Source organism: Aspergillus flavus, chromosome 3 (assembly GCF_009017415.1).
Source record: "Aspergillus flavus chromosome 3, complete sequence".
NCBI classification, from domain to species: Eukaryota; Fungi; Ascomycota; class Eurotiomycetes; order Eurotiales; family Aspergillaceae; genus Aspergillus; species Aspergillus flavus.
The window spans coordinates 4,870,324-4,891,081 of record NC_092407.1 but is presented as its reverse complement, the minus strand read 5'-3'; the positions used below and the strand labels follow the sequence as shown (position 1 = coordinate 4,891,081).

The 20,758-nt window shown below is 48.4% G+C and overlaps 7 protein-coding genes across 7 annotated transcripts; 4 read left to right on the top strand and 3 right to left on the bottom strand.

Annotated features, from left to right (window-relative positions):
* Window positions 1–703: 703 nt before the first annotated feature.
* On the bottom strand, window positions 704–1,933 carry F9C07_2282746 (putative cholestenol delta-isomerase). Its single transcript, XM_041291489.2, has 4 exons — window positions 1,558–1,933; window positions 1,335–1,498; window positions 1,044–1,278; window positions 704–995 (listed from the first exon to the last, which is right to left on the bottom strand). The coding sequence occupies exons 1-4, from the start codon at window positions 1,751–1,753 to the stop codon at window positions 913–915; spliced, it is 678 nt and encodes a 225-aa protein (XP_041145399.2). The 5' UTR covers window positions 1,754–1,933; the 3' UTR covers window positions 704–912.
* F9C07_2221183 (uncharacterized protein) lies at window positions 1,934–5,023 on the bottom strand. Its single transcript, XM_071509724.1, has 7 exons — window positions 4,777–5,023; window positions 4,456–4,714; window positions 3,970–4,429; window positions 3,838–3,912; window positions 3,573–3,772; window positions 3,409–3,518; window positions 1,934–3,327 (listed from the first exon to the last, which is right to left on the bottom strand). The coding sequence occupies exons 1-7, from the start codon at window positions 4,828–4,830 to the stop codon at window positions 2,275–2,277; spliced, it is 2,211 nt and encodes a 736-aa protein (XP_071365330.1). The 5' UTR covers window positions 4,831–5,023; the 3' UTR covers window positions 1,934–2,274.
* Window positions 5,024–5,034: 11 nt separating this feature from the next.
* On the top strand, window positions 5,035–14,788 carry F9C07_2282743 (ankyrin repeat-containing protein). The gene is made up of 8 exons (XM_041291492.2): window positions 5,035–5,539; window positions 5,602–5,897; window positions 5,948–6,997; window positions 7,052–7,098; window positions 7,153–7,314; window positions 7,370–7,394; window positions 7,453–7,974; window positions 8,022–14,788. Exons 3-8 carry the CDS (start codon window positions 6,594–6,596, stop codon window positions 12,187–12,189), a joined length of 5,328 nt encoding a protein of 1,775 aa, XP_041145395.2. The 5' UTR covers window positions 5,035–5,539; window positions 5,602–5,897; window positions 5,948–6,593; the 3' UTR covers window positions 12,190–14,788.
* F9C07_2255829 (uncharacterized protein) lies at window positions 5,139–6,432 on the top strand (the record flags this gene model as incomplete). Its single annotated transcript, XM_041291493.2, has 4 exons — window positions 5,139–5,231; window positions 5,283–5,539; window positions 5,602–5,897; window positions 5,948–6,432. The coding sequence occupies 4 exons, from the start codon at window positions 5,139–5,141 to the stop codon at window positions 5,995–5,997; spliced, it is 696 nt and encodes a 231-aa protein (XP_041145396.2). The 3' UTR covers window positions 5,998–6,432.
* F9C07_2065359 (glutamine synthetase) lies at window positions 12,347–14,002 on the bottom strand (the record flags this gene model as incomplete). Its single annotated transcript, XM_071508703.1, has 4 exons — window positions 12,347–13,037; window positions 13,115–13,167; window positions 13,259–13,539; window positions 13,603–14,002. The coding sequence occupies 4 exons, from the start codon at window positions 14,000–14,002 to the stop codon at window positions 12,347–12,349; spliced, it is 1,425 nt and encodes a 474-aa protein (XP_071365329.1).
* F9C07_2282741 (major facilitator superfamily domain-containing protein) lies at window positions 14,789–17,197 on the top strand. The gene is made up of 3 exons (XM_071510580.1): window positions 14,789–15,389; window positions 15,458–15,859; window positions 15,935–17,197. The coding sequence occupies exons 1-3, from the start codon at window positions 15,135–15,137 to the stop codon at window positions 16,643–16,645; spliced, it is 1,368 nt and encodes a 455-aa protein (XP_071365328.1). The 5' UTR covers window positions 14,789–15,134; the 3' UTR covers window positions 16,646–17,197.
* Window positions 17,198–17,226: 29 nt separating this feature from the next.
* On the top strand, window positions 17,227–20,743 carry F9C07_2154212 (fungal-specific transcription factor domain-containing protein). The gene is made up of 10 exons (XM_071509252.1): window positions 17,227–17,553; window positions 17,609–17,646; window positions 17,710–17,779; window positions 17,830–17,984; window positions 18,037–18,052; window positions 18,109–18,327; window positions 18,380–18,852; window positions 18,901–19,367; window positions 19,425–19,773; window positions 19,832–20,743. The coding sequence occupies exons 1-10, from the start codon at window positions 17,490–17,492 to the stop codon at window positions 20,075–20,077; spliced, it is 2,097 nt and encodes a 698-aa protein (XP_071365327.1). The 5' UTR covers window positions 17,227–17,489; the 3' UTR covers window positions 20,078–20,743.
* The last annotated feature ends 15 nt before the right edge of the window (window positions 20,744–20,758 follow it).

Sequence of the window (20,758 nt, the reverse complement as noted above, 5' to 3'; positions counted from 1 at the left end):
GCTGCGTGCGAGGTTTGTCTCAGTGGCAGAGGATCCATGTTCCCCGTAGAAGGCTGACTTGCTTACTCTCTTCTGGCCAGTGATGGCATCAATAAATCCAATGTTACATTATAGCTTAAAATCGGTGTTGAGGGTAGTGTGCGATTGGAAATCTAAAATTGTCTGCACCGCCTACTGACGATCGAAATAGGGGGCGAGAAAGACTACGACTAGATATACCTCAGTCCGACAAGGGACTCACTAATATCAGAGACACTTATCACCCATCCATGTATCCTGTCCTTCCTGCAGGCCGTTGCAGAATAACATGTGCAAGACGGGAAGTCATAAATTGGCCGTCTGCATCCCAGGCAGATAAATGGTGGCATATCATGCAAGGCCCCACTTGGATAGAATAGCGCGGAAACCCTGGATTCCTATCTTCAACCACTAAGAGCTTGTTTTTCTAGGCACTCCAAGCTTAACAGGCACAAGCTCCGCGTAATATTCAGCCTAGTAGCATAACCTGGTTGTGCCGCCTGGGTCCGATCGGGCCGATCACCGTTTCTAAATGATTATCTTCCCCTGAGAAACGCTTGACCACCGGGGTGTCCCAGCGTTTTATACGTGCTGTATTAACCGGGGATGGTATCCGAGTCCGTCGGGAGAATCCCGGAGATTTGAAGCGGGACGATAAACGTCTACGTTCTATGCGCTCCGGAGTCCGGAGATGGAGAATGTCTAATAAATAGCATGCATTGTGCCACTGATCTCTCGAATGATGAATTGTCTATAATATTAACGACTAATGTCGGCCGCATAACATACAGGCCGCCTTTCGATGGAGGAAAGTTGAAGATATTCTTCAAGGAACAAACACCAGGGTCTTCCTGTTCTAGACAAGATCGACTGATTTAATATCTTCTCCCCGAATTAATTCAATTTGCGCGACGAACCCAACTCCTGCACTGTCTTGAACGCTCTATATATCTCTCCGATACTCTGTTTCACGTAATCTAAAAAGAGTTAGTTATTTCGTCTTCAAAAACCGGGCAGATACTCACAAGAGCCGATGAACATCCAGATGAAGTTGAAGAAAAAGTAATAGAACCAGAAGTAGTAGCCCTCGGGCCGACAGAAGGTTTCTCCATGGAAGTAAAGATCAAACAGACTAGTGGCATAGTAGAGGACGTCACCGTAGACCTGACCGACGGAGAGCAGCAGCTGCAGGGCATGACGTGCAGGGTGCTGAACTGCGATGCAGTAGGCAATAAAGAAGGCCAGTGGTCCCCAGCAGAACTTTGCAGGACTGTTAGTCTATGTTAATTTTCTTTGACACAATCAGGTCCACTTACAGCGGTTACGGCCTCCATGGTGACCAGGAATGCGTCCGATGTCAGATACCGGGAGTCCGACAGAGAATACTCCTTCCATAGCTGGCCGAATAGTTCCTGGGAGCCTGCCAGAGTCTCATGATGAATGACAAAGTAGGCCTCAAAGAAAAAGTGAATGAAGCCCGCTACATGGCTCATCTTAGTGTGACTTCTTCAAACGGACTGACAGGGTCATGGAACCTACTCAAGCACATCCACACAAAGGCCAGTTTATCCGCCCGACTTGCCGTCGGTCGCACACGTCGTATGACGAAAAAGGCAGTTCCTAGGACCGCAGCCCATAAGAAGCCAAATTGGGCGATTAGGGAGACTACCGAGGTCTCATTGGCGGCAAAGTGTGGTAGATGTATCGTGGTGGGATAATATTGGTGAGGGATCATGGTGACTCGACTAATGCAACCTTGATATAGAGAGAGCAGGGACGGGGTTCAGGCACACCAATCAGATTTCCCACGTATGATACTTAGTACCCTTCTTATCCTATAGGTTGTCGGGTGTTACTTCTTATATGGGTGGCTTTGGACGGCAATTCTGTATCGGGGTCCGCGGATCCCGAACTTCTCTCGGGAAGTCGAGTTGCCATATCGGACCATCTTGGCCAAGATTAAGGCATCACTGAATTAGTAGGTCTATTGAGCTTAATATGATATGGTCACCAGAATAAATGTGATATAATGCTAGAACAATTACATTACCACAGCAATAGCATGTTCACAATCAGCCAAATCGATCGGCCTGCATTTTGTGCCTCAGGCAACAGTCACGTCGCATGCATATATGGAGTGGAAACAAACAAACCAAACCCAAACCAAAAAAAAAAGAAAGAAAGAAAGAAACAAAAAAATTAAAAACATAAGCAAAAAGAGCAAGTTAAGTTGCAAAGTATCAGCCGATATAAGACTCAAAACGAGACAACATGGCCTGGACTGCTTTGGGTAGCGGTATATCGCACCCCGTCCACCTTGAGCCCCTGCTCATTCAAGAGCGTGATGGTACCCCCCTCGTCGGACAGCGCGCAGTTATGTAGCTGAAAGCTCTGGCGACGTCTCCGACGCAAGACGGTACCATCGGGCAGGTATTCATTGTCGCCTTTGTGATTCCGAATGCTCCAGCCATTAAGTACCACGGGCGCGTCCGCGCGGTTCGTGAGAGTGATCATGTCAGGTTTGGCTGTTGGGTCTGCACCATGGTGGCGGATTAAGGCCTCGCTGATAGAAACTGTCCGGTCATGGACATCACGCCTCTTTCGTTGGTCCCCGGGGATTTCCGGGTTCAAGAGTTCATTCCAGGTAAGATAGCCGTGTGGGGGAGTAGGCTGACCTTCGGCGTCGGTATGCACAGCTTGAGATGCAAAACCGATAAACACCCCCTTCCAGTGATCTCCAAAGTCCAGCAAAATACCCCCGTCCTGGTAGATCCCATTGTCGCTTTTCCACTTCCTAGGACTTCCCTGGTTCATGTGAATGTTGTGGATACCGTTGCCATGGTTGAAATGCGACCCATAGATGTAGATCACGCTGTCATTGTCGACCGCGCCATCCAGTAAGGGGATCAGCTCATCCAATATGTCATTATCAGGTCCAGGAATGTCATGAGGTAGGAGTCTGCCTGTTTCTCGGTGGAACAGATTGCCTCTAATATAGTCCAGTGCGAGACCGTTAGGGGCTTGCTCCATGGTGCCTTCCAGTCGGTGAAATCCTGGTTTCAACTCCCGGAGCTGTTCATTCTGAAAGTTTTCGAATTTTTTGGCCAGCCAGAACACTAGTCTGGAGTCACTTTTGTCCCCAGATTTAATGTTTATTGCTGCGCGACCTTCGCCGCGAGGGTTGTCACTGGTAGTAAAGAACAGCGATAGGTGAGGCGACACATGGTCATCCGCATCAGTTTCATAAGTGAAGCGGACAGGCTTCGCCTTCCACACTCCGTAGTTCTCAACGGGCATTGTGAGAGTGGACTGTTTCCTTGAAGAATGTTTGGATTGGCAAGGTGGCTAGATGACGGAACCAATATTTGTCGCAGAACATGAACCATGTACGAAAGAATGCAAAGTCCTATCTCTTATATCTCTTAGTCTTGGTCTAGGCCCGTAACGTGCCGTTTGCTTGTGGAAATGGGGCCCGACGCCGGTTGCTTTTGGATACATATCTGATCTGAATTCGTGTCGACTGATGCACTATGGACACATCTTAGAGGTCGAACAAGATGCTCTATCGCTGGTACTGATCGCCTGATCAAACAGACCTTCGATCCAGGCCCTCCAGACTCGCTTAGGTTCGACTGTCACGGATGAGTGGTTGAACCACAGCGCGTCCCGCAAATCACATTTGAGGACGTGCGGAAGTAAGTTGACCTTTCCATGGAATCGAGGAACATTCCAAAAGCAGTTATCATACGTGAATCTTAGCGTTGCATTTAGAATTTGTGATTCGTTTCACTCAATGGATTTATCCTATTTTTTGTCTACAAGTTGATTGACTTCAGTGAACGAGCCCTATACCTACTCCTCCCACCCCACACATCGGGTGACTTCGATGGCATCCTATCACGGTGATTAGCAAAGGACAAATTTGAACAATTCCATCTTCGACACGGAGACTCACCCGTTCTCCCTCTGGTTGCTGCAGTACAACTTTGGTACACGAGGTTGGGATTTCCAATCACTTCAAACGCAGGCGTATCACCCTCTGGCATATATGAATTGACCTGACGTTGGCTTGTGCGCTCCACATTATATCCCTTCATGGGCCCTCCCTTCGCGGCCTCCCGTTTCTGCTCAACACTGCTACGGACGTACTCCAAGTACGGCGGGTTCCCGGGATAGAGCACATTGTCTGCAGCCAGCACCGAGCCCGGGACGATCATGCCATGATGCTCGCACAGCTTCAAGTCCGTCAAGTACGTAGGCTTGTAATGATCCGGAAACATAAGTTCGATTTTGCTTACCTCCCCTCTCCGGTATAACCTGTCAAGAGAGACGTCACTGCGGCCAACAATCACTCGTACAAAATCGCGCAGACCGGCTAACTCGATCAGCATGTTCGCAATTCCGGGTTCAGCTCCAGACTGAGATAGCGCTCGCCACCATTGCGACGTACTGCGTCGCCAAAGAGAATGGCGGAGTATCCCATATAGCAGCCCAGTTCGATCATCGTCTTGGGCTTGATCTCATCAATTAGATCGGTCACGATCCTCCCTTTCGGTGCACCGACGGTCATCATGTAGTATCCCTCTTCGAACCTGTTCATCAGGTCAAGTACTTTCTGCGAGTGTCCTCTGATCTCGTCTAAGTGTGGCTGGCCGTAGATGAAGTGAAGAAGTTTCGTTTCCTGGCCAGCTTCGCGCTATGAATGTATTCAATGTTAGTCACTACACGTAGACTGCTGGAGCAAAGGTTTTGACATACTGAACGTTCTCCAACCCGGAAATGCGGGAGGGAGTCGATCTCGGTCAACGGCATTTTCAACGTGGAGAAGAATGCAGCTGGACGTGGTCTCTTTGAGGTCAGCAGATTCACATAACCAAACGACTATAACCGAGCTCTGGTAGCGAGGAAAGTATGTAGCGGATGATATGTTTTTGAAGCACAATGGCAAGTGTGAGCAGTCAGCGACGCGGTACGATGAGCAATACCTCCCCGCAGACAGCCGAACATTATAAAAATAATAAGATCTGGTAGATGTACTTATCTAATCCTGTGTCTGACTTATCGTTTTGGAAAGGTTAATACGTGGTGTCATAAATATAGAAACAGTGTCAACAAGAAGCATGAACGTGAATTGGCCAAATCGGGCCTTGTGCACTCCTGATCCCGCGGAGAATTATTATCTACCTGTCTTAGATGAGGATTGGAACAATGGGGTAAGCAGGGTTCAACAATGTTACTGTATCCAGCTTTTAATCACATCACAGACTTATCCGAATGCACCCCCCTACACTGTCTCGTCCCCATGCGCCGAGAAAATGGGCAAGTTCGCGCGCCTAGCGCAGGCTGCACACTTGCTGAGCAGGGTTCTTCGACATGTCTCTGATACAGAGATAAGCAGACACATCTTGAGAGAAGAAGGAGACATTCTTGACCGTGCCATTCGATCCCTCTTATCATTAACCGTCTCAGAAGAGGAACTATGTGGAGTGGCGTATTGCTCTCCCGTAGCCGTCTTGGGCAGGTACGAACCATTTCACGAAACCCAGCATTTTCTACTTTTGACTAACATCAGTTTCTCTTCAGTGCCCTTCTAATGCTACAATCTTTCCATCGACCAAGGCACGAGGTGCCATCGCATGCTGCAGGAGAAGATCGCTTTCTGACAGCCATGGAAAGAACAGCTGAAGTGATTTTACCTATTGCACATCGACTGCGTGACAACCAATCGCAGTTCCCATCCCCACTCGTGGTGGACTGGCTGTACCAGTCTGCGGTCATATTTACCAATCTGGAGCAGGCGAACTTTCCTTTTTACAGGGATTGTGTAAAATGCGTACGGGAGGCAATGAAAAATCTGACTTCTCTCTGGCCTGTCGGAAGTAAGAATTCTCCGCCGTTTGTGTTATATCAGCGCTGACGAACCTGGCAGACTTCTATCTCGATCCTCTTGAAACGAGAAAATTGACCAACATGCAATAAAAGATTTGTGATTCGACTGTTCCTTGCTTCGACGCCTTGACACATTACTTGTAGAAGTGTACACAGAACATCTCTGTGCTTATGAACTTAGAAAATTTTGAATTATACATGCTCTCAACGGTCCTCCAGCTCCTTCGATAGCTGAATAAAATCCTCATCTTCCCCAGCCGCCAGCTCCAGAAATTTCACTTTATTAGCTTCCAACCATTCGTCCTCTTGTCCAATCTGTTTATGCATCATGTTAATCAAACGTGGCAACAATCCACTGTATCTCGGGCTTGGCAACTGTTCGAAGGAAGCACTCGCTAGCTAGGAGAAATGGGCATATTTCCTGTGGGTGACAGACCAGCAACTCTATCTTGGCAAGTGGCGGGTTAGATTGAGTCTGTAGCCAACTGTTACAACAAGTCCTATGTGGAGAATGATCAGCTCTCTGCGTCGATCAAATAAGCATTGGCCCTTTCGCCCCACTGCCTTGAGGCTGTGTTGTCTCGTATAAGGTTGCTTTGCCCCGTGCCCCACCATTCGAATCCAACTCATTTTTCATTATACTCCTTCTGAAATCCAGCCCAGAGTCGAAATAAGGATAAAGGAATATGGCCGAAATCATCGGCCTAGTCGCCAGTATAGGTAGTCTTGTCCAGATTGCGGGACAGATTACCAAGCTCAGTTATAGTTACGTCTCAGACATCAAATCTGCCCCCAAGACTCAGAAGCACTATCTTCAAGAAGTCTCTGCTTTGACCGAGGTTCTGTTTCGCTTGGAAGAAGCTATACAAGAGGCAGCGTCTACCGGCTTAGACTTGCCATCACGCCCACCGTCGCTTAACGATGATGCTCTTCAAGAATGCCACCGTCATCTAACAGCCCTTCACTTAGATCTCGACAAAAGAATACGTCGCTTCGCCTGGCCGTTCCAGGAAAAAGAAATAAAAAAGCATATCGGTCTCTTGCATATGTATCGGACTCTCTTTACGGATTTCCTCTCCACAAATATCATGTAGATACGTCAAAGGCTTACCTGCACAACAAAATCAGTGCTAACCGCGAGAAGGACCGTAGCCAATGCCACATACAAGAAGGTAGCCACCATCGGCAACGGTATATTTGTGCGATGCTAGCATAATATAATTCACAAGCTTACTAGATCTGCAGAGCAAGTCATCCAGCATCTTTTCTCGCTCTTCCCGTGGCCAGATGCATTTGAACGCTCGAGACCAGTCGCTTGCGCTGGGACCGGGGAATGGTTCTTAAAATCTCAGACGGTCGAAACCTGGTGCACCGGACCCCCATCACTGCTTTGGTGCTACGGATCTCGTATGAAGCCGTCTCGTTTCACTATTCTGTCTATGGTATCACTAACAGGTCGAAGCTGGTGTTGGGAAAACGCTCCTCGCGTACGCATCCGATCCATAGCCCATTGGTGCTATTTTCCTCGTGCCTAACAAAGTCTAGGTCAACTACAATCGAGTACCTGTGGGACAGACAAACATCCAATGCAAGCTCTGTGATATACATATTTTGCCAGTTCTCCTCTCGAGACCAGCAATTCCTTACCGCAATTTTGCAGTGTATGATTCGACAGGTGATCGAACAAGCGGATGAGGGCTTACTCCTAGCCATGAAGCAACTCTGCGCTGACCCAGCTAAACAAAGTACTCCTGCGGGGCTGGCTGAATTATTCGCAGCAGCCTGTGAGTTAAAGTCGACGTACCTTATAGTCGACGGTCCTGATGAAGTACCCAAGGCAGAAGGCTTGCTTCCCTATCTGCCTTTTTTTGTTGGGGCAGGCTGCAAAATAATGGTAACGAGCCGAGATCTAAGTCACATCAGGAAGCATATGGGTACTGCAGTAAAGATGGAGGTGTACTCGCAGATTCATGATCTGGAACTCTACATCAGCTCCCGCTTCCAAGATAGTGACTTTCCTGACACCGAGGACTTCACCGAGGACATCATGAGAAAATCGAGCAATGTGTAAGCATCATGAGCCGAAGAATATTTACCAGGCTAACATTTCTAAGATTTCTCCATGTCAAGCTCATTCTCGATGAGCTTATGGATCTCACCACTATTCGCCAAATGCGAAAGGCGCTTGAGAAGGAATCGAAAGGGCTGGAACAAGCCTACACATCAATCGTACAGCGAATTGATATCCAGCCAAAGGCAAAGAGAGCTCTTGCGCATCGTTTCATTGGGTGGATTGCGTTTGCAAAAAGACGATTTAAATTGAGTGAGCTAATTCACGCTTTTGCTGTCGAGAAAGATGAAGAGGAAATCTACGAGGATAATACCGTAAGTCCAGATCTCCTCCTTCAGTCGTGTATTGGCATGGTGGTGCTATTTGACGATAATACGGTTGGATTGTGTCATGCCACTGCGTACGACTTTTTTAGATCCACGGTGTTGGTATCTCATGACATGAATACCGATATATCAGAGACATGTTTACGCTACATGTGTTTGAAATCATTCAAGCAAGGGCCATGTGCAAGCTCTGCGGAGCTTTCCTGCCGCTTTCATGAGATGGTGTTTCTCGATTATGCCTCGCGGCACTGGGGAGAGCATCTCCAAGATTTGGAAGATTTGGAAGGAGACACAGAGTCTCTTGTTCAATTCCTGATCTTGGACGGAAATCTCCGCGACGCTGCTATTCAAGCATTACATTTCCGCAACGGGTTCGAGACCGACCTTTCGAATGCCCTTTTCGAGGCCATGCCCGCAAAGCAGACTGCATTACACGTTGCAGCGTATTGGAACTTGACCAGAAACTTGAAGACGTTGATTAAGTCAGCACTCGACACATCTCCAAAAGATACCCAGGGTTGGACTCCTCTCCACTATGCCTGTGCAAACGGTCACTTTGCTTCTGCCGAGCTTCTTATAGAAAATGGAGCAGATATTGACACCCCGGATGATCAAGGTTGGACCCCCCTGTTTTGGGCATCATTTACTGGAAGTCTGGATATCGTTCGTCTTCTGCTATCCAATCATGCCAAGTATACCAGACGCAGCAAGTCAGGATCCACAGCATTGCACTGGGCCATATCACGGGGGGAAACCGAGATAGTCCAGGCGCTTCTACAGCACCATCAGACACAATTATCACTTACTCTCAAGGCTGATATCCGGACGCTCAGCGTGGATGATGTGAGGCGACTCAGTACGCCAGTGGGCGTTTCGCCAATACAAGTAGCGGCAGAAGCCAAACATGCCCCCATCTTTGATTTGCTAGTTGTGTATCTCCAGGCACCAGGTTCACGGGTGGGAGATGATGTTTTCGACAAGCTTTGGTCTAGAGAGAGTTTCAAAGTTCCTGTCGCCGAGAATTCATGGCGAATGCTGTTGAAGTCATCAAAGGGAGGGAAGTCATCAAAGAAAACAAAGGCTCTCCTGTACAGCGCGGAAACAATTTCGGGTCAGACGTACTTGGTGGAGGATCCGAGGAAATACTTCAAAAATGAGTGGGTGGAGACAAGCCCATCGGTGTGGAAAGCAATAGTTCTTGGATCTACCATCCGCGATGGATACCTCAACGCAGCTCGCTTGCTTATCGAAACCGGTGTTGATGTAAATTTCAAATCCAAGGAGGGATCGCTGTTGCACATCGCTGCATGCCAAAAAGACCCAAGCTTTGCACGACTTCTTCTAGATAAAGGAGCAAAGCCTGATCAACAATTCGGAGCAGGTGAACTTGCGTTACACGTTGCTATTCGTCATGGAAATTTGGAAACGGTGAAAGTCATCCTCGCTAGCCCTCATGATGTGAATATTCGAGGTCACCACGGAACCCCTCTGCATGTAGCTGCAGGTCAAGAAGACCCACGATTCGCGCAACTTCTGCTCGAAAACGGGGCAAACCCTGAAAGCTATGACTCTCATGGAAGGAATGCCTTGCATCTTGCTGTAATGAATGGATTCATTGAGACGGCAAGGGCGATCATCGATGGTGGTGCAGATATAAACCAGTTTTCGCTGCAATTAGATAGAATATTAGATATGGGACCTATCCCCAGGTCAGAAACTTGCCTCATGCTTGCTGTTTTGCTTGCCAACAAGGCCAGTGAAAAGCAGCAGGCCCTGGCTACCGAAATGGCTCGCATGCTGCTTTCTAAGGGAGCAGATCCAACATTACAAAACAGCGAAGGAGAGACAGTTTTGCACATCGCCGCAATGTGTGGGATTCTATCATTCATTGATCCTTTGATGGCCACTGGGTCAAGAGTTGATACTGTCGATAATATGGGGCGGACTGCAATCCACACGATGATGCAATTCGCGGAGGTGTGTTGGGATGTGGAGGAAGTACGAAGAGCGCTGCATCTTATGCTTCAAGGACTACCTGAGCGCCCTGCAGCTTCACTTCTAAATCAGCGAGCTTGGAAGCCCATAAATCAGAATAATTTCAACCAGTATGTGAGGTTAACTGGCCAGGTCCTACGAGATGGCTCGGCAAGCATGCTGGATATATCTCCAACCTTTGCGCTGTGGCATAACACTTCGACAAATGAAGAAGATGAGCTAGACACACCATTGACTCTTGCATTAAGGAGGAGGGCCTGGGGTATAAGCTGTGTCCTTATCTCCTTTGGGGCAAAAATACCGGCAACACCTTACCTTCAGTCTATTCTTGCGGCTGCTACTCGGGACCTTGATTACGAGATTATGGATGTTCTCCTTGGCCATGGAGTGTCCCCAAATGAAGACGCTGCCCTTGTGCTAGTAAGTGAGATGGTTGGCCATTTTCACGACCAATCCCCTGGTCATGAAGGATCATCTTCGTCTCATAGAAAGTCACTTAAAGAGATTGCACAAGCCTTTCCGCGCATTTTGGTTAGCCTAAAGTCAGCCGGAGTAAACGTGAATTTCCAAAGCCCATTTACAGGCATGACTCCTCTCCTTCTAGCAGCTAGAAGCATTCCAATGGCTGAAATCACACTTGCGCTTTTGGAGGCGGGTGCAGACGCCTTCCATGCCTGCGGAGAGACATCTGATTCCGTTTTGACCGCCGCAGTCTTCAATAATCCTGAGCCATTAAAGCATCTAACCGCACATGTCTCCATCTCACCCAAACCAGACCACTGGACGCGTCACCTATGTTCTCCGACTCCCTCTGATATAAAGGACATCTTTTGCCGCATCTGTAATGCGTTGGCGCAATTCGGGAGGTTGGATTCTCAGAATTCCATGAGTCAGACCCTGTTGCATCTCGCCGCAATGAGGGGAAACACCGACTTGGTTGTCAGCTTGTTGGACCATGGAGCTCATGCAAACATACCCGATAAAGATGGATGGTTTCCTATCCATCATGCTGGGTTCTCACGCGACTATTGCAAACTATCTGATCGACTGAAACGGCGACATCATCACGATACACTATGGCATCTTCTGCCCGTTAACATCGTACAACGGACTTCCAATCATCACCCCTATCGTTCTCGCGAGACTGGACTCCGGCTTGGGGATCAAGTCATCTGTCAAGAAATAGCAGAAAAGAGAAATAATTATGGAAATACAATGCTTGAAGAAGCTTTGATTACTGGTGACGAGATCATGTTCTCGCATCTCCTTAGACTCGTGGCCGACGTGAACTCCTGCATCAGTTTTTGTCGGAAACACCATTCTATTCTCCATGCCGCGGTATCTCGTGCCAATTTTGGGAATGTAGTGTCTTTGTTGCTGTCGCGCGGTGCTGATATAGAAGCGGCCGGTATCGACGGCTGGCGTCCATTGCATGTCGCTGCATACTGGGGCAATGTTGCTATCGTTGAAAGGCTGATTACTGCCGGAGCCAGCATACATGTCCCCACAAGACGGTTAGATATGTGCCATGGTAGACTTCCTAATCCTGATGAAAAGGAATGGAACGGTCAACCACTTCATCTGGCTGCAATGGGTGGTCACGTCGCTGTGGTTGAGCTCCTTCTGAAGCACGGTGCAGATGTAAATGCGACCACTAACCACTTTGAAAGGCCTACTGGATGGTATGGACCGACTGCTTTACACATCGCTTTGGACCGCGTGAGGCTGCAAAGGGAGAAAGGGAGTACAAACCGGTTGAAGGTTGCTAATATACTGGTAGAAAATGGAGCTTGTGTGGAGGGTGTTGTGGATCAATTGCAAGTAGACGACATTCCGTGTTTCGAGAACTTTGAACAACTCTGGGACAGGCTTCGAGGCTATACTAAATAGGTCTATATCCCATGGGATCAATAGATCTAACTCTAGACATCCGTTCCCTTAACCAGTCTCAATGCACCGCCGCACTTCCCTAGAAGTATGCTGTCAGTCCCAGCTCAGTTGTCCGATTAAGACAAGTTGGAAAAAAAACCCCGACAGCGAACACGTATCAGTCAGTCACGGCTTCCTCCCACAGTTGGATTTTATACTCCCTTGTGCCACCAAAGTGTTCAACGAAGCTGTCTCCAAACACCTCTCGAGCCACACTATCTAGTCGTGTGAACGTGGCCACTGCCTCTTTCAATGCCTTGGCCAAGGGCATACTCTTATCGCTAGAGCTACTCATATCCTCGCCCTTGGGCAACGGTGGCACAGGAATTTCGAGCTTTTTCTCTACGCCACGCCAGCCGAGGGCTATTATTGCGGCAAGCACGAAGTGCGGATTGGCATCTGCACCAGGAACACGGATTTCAAAGCGGGTGGCATTCGCGTTAGCAGTTGGGGGTGTAATCAGTCGAATGGACGCTGCGCGGTGCTCCAGACCCCAGGATACAGTGTTAGGAGCCCAGAGGTCCTCCACCAGACGCTTATAAGAATTAATAGTTGGTGCAAACAGCGGCATGATGTCCGGTAAGCCTACCAATAGACCGGTGAGGAATTGGCGACCGAGATCCGACAAATGTGCCACATCTGGGTAAGGAGGAGACGGATCGGGAGTGTCGCGAGTGAAAGCACTTTTGCCATCGGCGGTAATGAGAGAAATATTCATGTGCCCACCATTCCCAGGTAGCTCGTGGCGCGGCTTTGCCATGAAACAAGGTGTGATGCCGTGTTTGATACCGTAGGCCTTGACAACGTATCTTGATATGGATATAAATATAACATGGTGAGCCTGGGAAACTGAAATGTACTATCTCAGCTTATGAGAGAATCTTACTTGCATAAGCTAGCCTTATCTGCCATATCCTTGGCCTCGCTGCACTGCAATGTCTATCGCAACATTCAGCGTTAGCATATCAAACCCGCAGATTATGTATCAATCAGTATTGTATTTCTCTTGCTTCGTTCGAGCATAACTCACAGCTTCAAAAGCACCGGGACCGCTCTTCGCACGCCATTCCTCAATATTACAACGGAACTGTTCACATTCATCGAGAATTCCGTCATGATAATTCTCACTGTGCAACGAGCGAGTCATGGAGTACCCAAACATACCCTCTGTTAGTGATGGTAGCGAGTCAACCGAATTGTTTTGTATGAAGGATGTGATGCCAGATGCAGCGCGTTCCGGGCTAAAACTATCACCCGGTATCCGAAAATGGCCGAACTCATACTCGGCTGCAAACATATCAGCCGGGGGTCCTCAGGTAGTACACGACGAGGGCCGGTTGCCATCGAACATATTTTCCGCCATAGCGAAATGACCGGCAGCCTCAACTTTCGCAGTCGCATTTTTCAACAGCCCTCGTGGGCACGCGCAGACTGGCTCTTGTGTGTCCGGGTCTAAGAAGCTGAGAAGGAAGAAAGGCACTTTATTCTCCCACCGGATACGCCGAACGCTGCTCAGATCCGGGACTGCAATTAGATCTCTATAGCCGTTCTCTTCGTTGCATATAGCGAGCTCCTTAGGATAGCCCGTGTCTTGTTGGTCCCAGCCAAAGATAATGGAGCAGAAACCGAACCCACCGGTGGCGATAGATAAGAACTTGCTCTTCTTCATGAGTTTGCCGCGCAGCTGGCCGTCTACGTCCACGCCGGCGATGACCATACGATCATTGTGGAGCACCTCGGCCACATTCGCGGCGGTGACCTCGGGGAACGACATTTTGGGAGCGCAACATGGCAATGAGGCTCATGGAAGCTTCAACAATGACAGTTCGAGAACATTCAAGGCAGAGCAGCGAGTAGTAGGTGTTGTCTTGCCGGCAGTGCGGAGAACGCGGAAAAAACCCTAAGAGTATTAGGCTTATCTAGAGCCAGACCCGCTTTCGTACCTTGTGGATGACGGTACCTAGTAACGTAGTTCACGGCCCGCTTCTGAGTCATACTGCTAGTTCTACTGAGTACGTTGAACGTTTCCATATCCAGTACGGATAAAACCCCGATATACGCAACCAATTGAGCTAAACTAGTGGGTCAAAATCACTACACAAGCCCTCCTCAAGTACAGATATACTATAAGAAGATACTCTTATATAGTATGCTTAGTAAATTTGTACGCTTTAAAGGTTGTGGAAAAAACTAGAATACGACAATCCTTACGATAAGATATACTTTTGTTCCTGTGTGGTAGTAGCGAAAAGTTCTAGACTTAAATTAGGATTCCCAGCGAACTTTTAATTAGTTACATAGACCCACTATATCATGTTATAGGGAATCTTATATGGTAGTCTGAGTGGTCGACTATAACTTCCCCGGGCCTTACATCGAGATTTCCTACATATTTGTATAGGAAACCATAAAAGCCAGCCTGGTATGTTGCTTCTATCACAGCTGCTTATAACTAACGCCTGTATTCCGCCTTTCCCGCGCGAATTATTAATCTAACCTAATTTTGTAAACTTTAGATACGAAAGGCCTAGTAATAAACCAATTTTTCTATTAACTATTCCCCTCGATCCCCGCTCCTCGTAGACTCTAGAGCCTTTACAGTTCAAAACCAGCCGGATAGAGTGTCGCCTGACTATTCAGCCATTTTTTATGAGAGGATCCTAAGCTATTTAAGACGGCAACGTACACAGCAAAATCGACTAGCATTACTTTCCTTTGTATTCGTTCTACTACTCAATTAATGATAGACACTTCTCCCTTTTCTTGCCTCTATATCCTTACCTAGTTGACAGGTGATCTCGAATCCTCGATTCTATCCTGTGTACTAGATCCTTCGTTACACAGATCATTATTACCATCTATAGAAAAACTGAGTCTCCTTTGCAGGTACTCGATTATCATGAGCCATGGCCGAAACTGAGACTATCTCTACAAATCCAAATCTTCCTCGTCCACCTTCTATCTCGTCTGACAATACAATACACGTTGCATCTGTCCCAGCGGGCCCCGGATCTGAGGATGACACTCCTCCCTTACACGCAGTCAACGTCGCCCTGCGGTGGAACGGGTCAAAGACTATGATCTGGAGAGTACTGGCTACCTTCTGGTGTGCCTTAGTCATGGGGTCCAATGATGCGGCATATGGAGCGATAATTCCTTACGTTTGTATCACCTTTCACACATGAAGCAAACATATACAATGCTAATTCAGACCTCATGTATCTTCCAGCTCGAGGTCTCTTACGATAAGAGCTATACTATCATTTCCCTAGTATTCCTGTCACCATTTCTGGGCTACACTGTCTCCGCCGTTGTCAGTAATCTGATCCACCAGCGCTTCGGTCGTCGAGGTGTGGCGTTTATCGGCCCAGCATGTCACTTGCTTGCCTTTGCCGTCATATCAAGTAATCCTCCCTTTCCGGTGCTGGTGATCATGTATATCTTCGTCGGGCTTGGAAGCGGGATCCAGAATGCGGGGTGGAACGTGTGGATCAGCAGTCTGGCCAACTCTCACGAAGTACTCGGATGTTTTCACGGGTTCTATGGTGTTGGGGCTACAGTCAGTCCTCTTATTGCGACTACCCTGATTACAAAAGCCGGCTGGCATTGGAATTCATGCTATTACCTCCTAGTACGTATATCAACCCTAGCGGCGGCTATGCGGCCTCTGCAATCCGAACAATCCATACACTAATACGAATCCAAGACGGGAGCTGCCGCTTTAGAACTCGTCAATGCAACCAGCGCATTCTGGACGGAGACCGGATCCAAATACCGACAGGACAATCCGTCGTCCCCGGGTAGTAATGGCAGTAGATCTCCCAACCAGACCAGACTATCACTGACCTACCGTGTCACCTGGATCTGCGCCATCTTCCTCTTCCTATATGGCGGTTGTGAGGTAGCCATCGGAGGTTGGATTGTCGTATTCATGACCAGTATACGCCACGGCACTCCCTTCGCATCCGGCATGGCCGAAACAGGCTTCTGGCTCGGCATTACACTGGGCCGCTTTATATTGGGATTCGTCTCACCCCGCATCGGCGAAAGACTATCAATCATCGTATATATCGTGCTTGCCATTGCGCTGGAACTGATCTTCTGGCTCGTTCCGAAGTTTATCGTCTCGGCTGTGGCGGTTGCACTGGTGGGGTTCTTCTTGGGAACTATTTTCCCCGGCGTCGTGGTCGTTGCTACTCGCATGTTGCCGAAGCACTTGCATGTCGCGGCTATTGGTTTTGCGGCTGCGTTCTCTATGGGTGGAGGAGCTGTCTTCCCTTTTATGATCGGGGCTATTGCACAGGCTAAGGGAGTGGCGGTGCTGCAGCCTATTTTGCTGGCGATGTTGGCCGTTGCGCTGATGATTTGGGGAACACTGCTTCGAGCGCCCTTGCATCAGTCACAACATCAAGTTTGATTGTGAATGGGCAATAGAAATCTCCCGCTTGACTAGCATAGCAAATGAAGCTCGTCTTATGCAATATGGCTTGTGTCCTGTTGTAGAACATCATGAACAAACCAGCGAGAGGCTAGAGGGTTTCAGATATATCCAAGTGGAACGCATGCTCGCAGTAGGTCAACCAGGGGTTGTTTAGCGAGAAATACAGTTTGACGACAAAAAAGATGTCGGTTGATTTAGTGAAGATTTTCCTGATAAATTAAGCGAGATAAATTTATAGTCGGGGTAGGTAAGTCTATATCAACAGTGGCTCTTATAACATCAATAGCTGTTTGTGGTACCGTTGGTATATAATCCGGTCGACATTGGGCAAAAAATGAGACTACCCAGTTAGGACCACCATACTGGTCTTTCGATGAGAATGAAGTAACACGGGAAGCATAGTCTAATTCGTTAAAAAAAAAACACTGTATACAGCAGTGATCAAAATATCAGAGGGAACCTCACATCACACAGAAAATCATGCTTAAAGAGGTCTCTAGAGTTGAAGTCCTACGGATCAAGCGCAATTATTTGTGATCAATTGTAGTGGTCGTTCTGCCGGTTGACCACTCATAGAAGAAGGCGGAACAAATGGGCGGTCAATGGAGTCATTTACATTCCACTTTTCACTGCCAAGCGCCGAGAGCCGACAAAAGTGGTGAGTCCCTTCTCCGAACACCGAATTGTGCCTCCCCAAAATGCCACTTCCTCAACTTTTGATTATTGACCTCCATTTATCTCGGTGATTCAGTGTTACTCCGAATAATGCTCGCTGCTTCTCATCAAAAGACCCAGCAAGAAACGTGACTGGCATGCGATTATGTATCAAAACCGGATCTGCAAGTCCTGCGAACAATGCAGGGCTCGTAAAGTACGGTGCATCGGTGAGCCTTCTATCCGGATCTGCAACACTTAGACCTATGGCTGACACGGTAGAAGTATCTCGGGAGGACCCTTCCAGATGCACGCATTGCATTGTAGGCAGGATCCGAGCCATTGTATACCTGCAGGACCTACTAACCGGATCACCCGGCTTCTAGAAGCGTGATGAGCGCTGCGAGTTCAAACAGGCTAGACGCCGGTTCAAGCCTCAGCCCCAAAGAGCACCCCGTAGGTTCCGTAAAATGTCGGGTGCGTGTTAGTCTGACTAATGAATTAAGAACTAGGCGAGCCCTCGCTATCAAGCCTGGCTCACGGTAGCAGAGAATACAATGATGGACAGGCTACACCAGGCTTAGCACCATTATTTGTGGACCAGTTATTAGATAGCCAACCCCCCAAGGGCGTGCTCCATGATGAAGTTCATGTGTTAAGGGTAAGCAATCGTCAACCAGGATATTGCGATCGTGGCTGAACCCTAGCGTTAGTCCCAGGAAAACGAAGGCATGGCTCACACAATAAGCCTTTTCCCAGAAGATTGATCTAACCGAAAGATATAGTGTGCAGCTCGAACCTGGCCTTCTTTTCTGAGAAAAAGATTCAATCTTTGACCCTAAAACTGGAGAATTCTCGTCTCAAAGAGTTGGTCGACAGTATTGAAGCTCTCATTGAGGACCGTGTTACCGCACGGGGTGCGACGTCCATTTCCCCAGTTACGTTCAAAAAGCCACCCGGCTCCACGCGTATCTCTCTGGAGCTGACTCGGGCATATGTAGATGGTTGTGATCCGGAAGTTAGCCTAGGTCCATACACAGTCTAACAGGTCGGTAGTCTACTTTAAGCGTATCCATCCGATGTACCCGTTCCTTGACCGACAGAGCTTCGAGGAGACGGCGTTTTCGGCGACCCTTGCGCAGACATTGGAAGGCACTCCTGCATTTTCTGCTCTGTATCACGCAGTCCTTGCATTGGGATGTCAGTACCATGATGGCGGATCCTTCGACCCCGGGAAGGGCAAAGCATGGAAATTCTTCCAAATGTCACTAGGCCTAATGGTCGACATTCTCGTACCACGAGAATCGTTGCTTAGCCTACAAGCCTTGACTGCTATGTCCATTTTTGCCATGAACACCTGTTGCTTGCAGATCGACGAAATCCTAATCATGGAAGCAGCGCGCATGGCGCACGCGCTCAGATATCACCGAGCCATTTGCAGCAGAGAGCAACAAGTGTGGTGTCTGCGCACATTTTGGGTTATCTACGGCATGGAGAAGCAGTTAGCATTTCAAAATAGGGAGAACTCGGTAAGTTTACGACTTTCTAGAAATGAACCGCTGCTAAAGCTGCGATAGTTGATCGCAGATTATAACGTAGGGTGTCCAATTCCAGAAACACCAGAGGCGAGCTTTGGGAGCTATAACTGGTTTTTGTCCTCCATCCGATTTGCCAGGATAACATCACAAGCATATGAGCTTCTATTCTCCATTACCGCCACTCAAAGCTCCACAGAAACATACTACACAAGAATTGATCATGTCCATGAGCGCCTGGAAAAATGGCGACTGACCGTGCCAGACGGTTTTCGACCTGGAGAGTCTTGTTCTCCACAAACCTTCACCGAACCTGTCTCTAAAATGGTCGCTCTCCAAACCCATTACTCCTACCATAGTATGGTCATTGCTTTAGCGCGACTTACCCTCCAGATCGGCTCAGACGATGGTGTGCGACAAGAAGACAGCAGACGAAGTCTGATGGCTTCTGCTCGACGGATAATTGAGCTGACTCAATATATTGACAAGGCACCCCATACACCACTGTTGTAAGTGATTAGCCCTTTGTCATTCAGTGCTGTCTGCGAATCTGACAATTAATGCAGTATTCTTGCCATCATGCCACTTGTAGCCCTCTTTCTCCTTTTCGACTTCGTAATCCACAATCCCACACACCCGGAAACAAAGACCAGTTTGGCAATGCTTGATATTGTTTCGGGGCACTTCGCTCTTGTTGAGCATGCATCGAATGGATCCTTGCCCTGCTCATTGGCCTCAGAGTTTGCCCACATAGCGCGACAGCACGTCAGAGATGTAAACGGTGGACGTGGTCTCGGGGAAATTATGGACGCCACTCTTACCCCGGCACAAAGACCTTTCCGTGGCCATATCAAGACAGGATCGGGTGTCGTGAGTAACGCTCAACTGCCAGTAGCATTGGAACACAACGCACCCGTAAGAACGTATCTTGTCATCCATGTGACCTATTCGGCTGACCACTGGACGCATCTAGGACAATCAACAACCCCATGTTGAGCTTAGTGGGGAGTTGGAACCATACAAGCATACAGAGAGCGTCGGTGAGTCGGCAGATAGTCTCTACTATCCTGCAATGGATGCTAGTTTCGACTTCGGTAGCGACCCTCTGTTGCCCGGGATTGATCTACGGACGTTGTTCGGGTCGGTCATGCCGAATGGCTTTGATTCACCTGAAGATGCCTCCAATTTTGGTGGGATTATGCCGACGCCTCCAACGTAGCGCCAGCAATACGACTTCAATGTCTGGCGTTGCCTAGGAGGTTACTCACTGGGTTGACGTGGGCAGGCTCACCAGTCATTAGCGCGCGGAGCGAAGCGTAGCAAGCCTTACTAGTAGTCCCGAATATACGACCTAGCAATGGAGCTATGCGGTGGGGTTCGAAATACTTTGGTCTGCTTACTAATGAATCTGGTCAGCTTGGACTAGTCACGATGGAATGGGTATTTTAGGTGTATAATGTCAAACGTAGACGTTGTAACAGTGTATTCTTCTATACCCTTGGCGCACTCTCTCACTGTTGCCTTAGGTGTCTATCTCCTATCGGGGGTTCGGCGATACGTACCGCCTCTATCTCCGCCTGCCTGTACGATCCTTGTTGCCTTAGGCGGTAGCATCCCGCATCTACGCCACAATCCCTTGAGTGTGGCATATCAACCACCACATTGGTCACGAATATGTGCCTAGATCTGTTAGGAACCGAACTCCATTCCTTTGAGACCCACTTTCAAACGACATAACCAACCGTGTAGGTCCATATCTCCGAAAGGAGGCATTCCTGAAGGTCCTGACTGGACTCTTAGTGGTCGACAAGGCTTCGGAGGTCGGGGTAAGCGTCACCACGCACTCTCTTCGAATCCAATGCTGGATGGAAGGGCCCCCACGAGAGCTTATCTCAGCAGG

Coding starts and splice junctions, on each gene's coding strand:
- F9C07_2282746 (XM_041291489.2), bottom strand. CDS start 1,753: ATGATCCCTCACCAATATTATCCCACCACGATACATCTACCACACTTT. Junction 1,499..1,557: donor CTTTGTGTGGATGTGCTTGA/GTAGGTTCCATG, acceptor TGAGCCATGTAG/CGGGCTTCATTCACTTTTTC. Junction 1,279..1,334: donor CCATGGAGGCCGTAACCGCT/GTAAGTGGACCT, acceptor AGTCCTGCAAAG/TTCTGCTGGGGACCACTGGC.
- F9C07_2221183 (XM_071509724.1), bottom strand. CDS start 4,830: ATGCCGTTGACCGAGATCGACTCCCTCCCGCATTTCCGGGTTGGAGAA. Junction 3,773..3,837: donor TCACTGAAGTCAATCAACTT/GTAGACAAAAAA, acceptor TGCAACGCTAAG/ATTCACGTATGATAACTGCT. Junction 3,519..3,572: donor TACCAGCGATAGAGCATCTT/GTTCGACCTCTA, acceptor AATTCAGATCAG/ATATGTATCCAAAAGCAACC.
- F9C07_2282743 (XM_041291492.2), top strand. CDS start 6,594: ATGGCCGAAATCATCGGCCTAGTCGCCAGTATAGGTAGTCTTGTCCAG. Junction 7,395..7,452: donor GTTGGGAAAACGCTCCTCGC/GTACGCATCCGA, acceptor AACAAAGTCTAG/GTCAACTACAATCGAGTACC. Junction 7,975..8,021: donor ATGAGAAAATCGAGCAATGT/GTAAGCATCATG, acceptor AACATTTCTAAG/ATTTCTCCATGTCAAGCTCA.
- F9C07_2282741 (XM_071510580.1), top strand. CDS start 15,135: ATGGCCGAAACTGAGACTATCTCTACAAATCCAAATCTTCCTCGTCCA. Junction 15,390..15,457: donor ATGGAGCGATAATTCCTTAC/GTTTGTATCACC, acceptor TGTATCTTCCAG/CTCGAGGTCTCTTACGATAA. Junction 15,860..15,934: donor ATTCATGCTATTACCTCCTA/GTACGTATATCA, acceptor TACGAATCCAAG/ACGGGAGCTGCCGCTTTAGA.
- F9C07_2154212 (XM_071509252.1), top strand. CDS start 17,490: ATGTATCAAAACCGGATCTGCAAGTCCTGCGAACAATGCAGGGCTCGT. Junction 17,554..17,608: donor TCGTAAAGTACGGTGCATCG/GTGAGCCTTCTA, acceptor ACACGGTAGAAG/TATCTCGGGAGGACCCTTCC. Junction 17,647..17,709: donor CCAGATGCACGCATTGCATT/GTAGGCAGGATC, acceptor CCCGGCTTCTAG/AAGCGTGATGAGCGCTGCGA.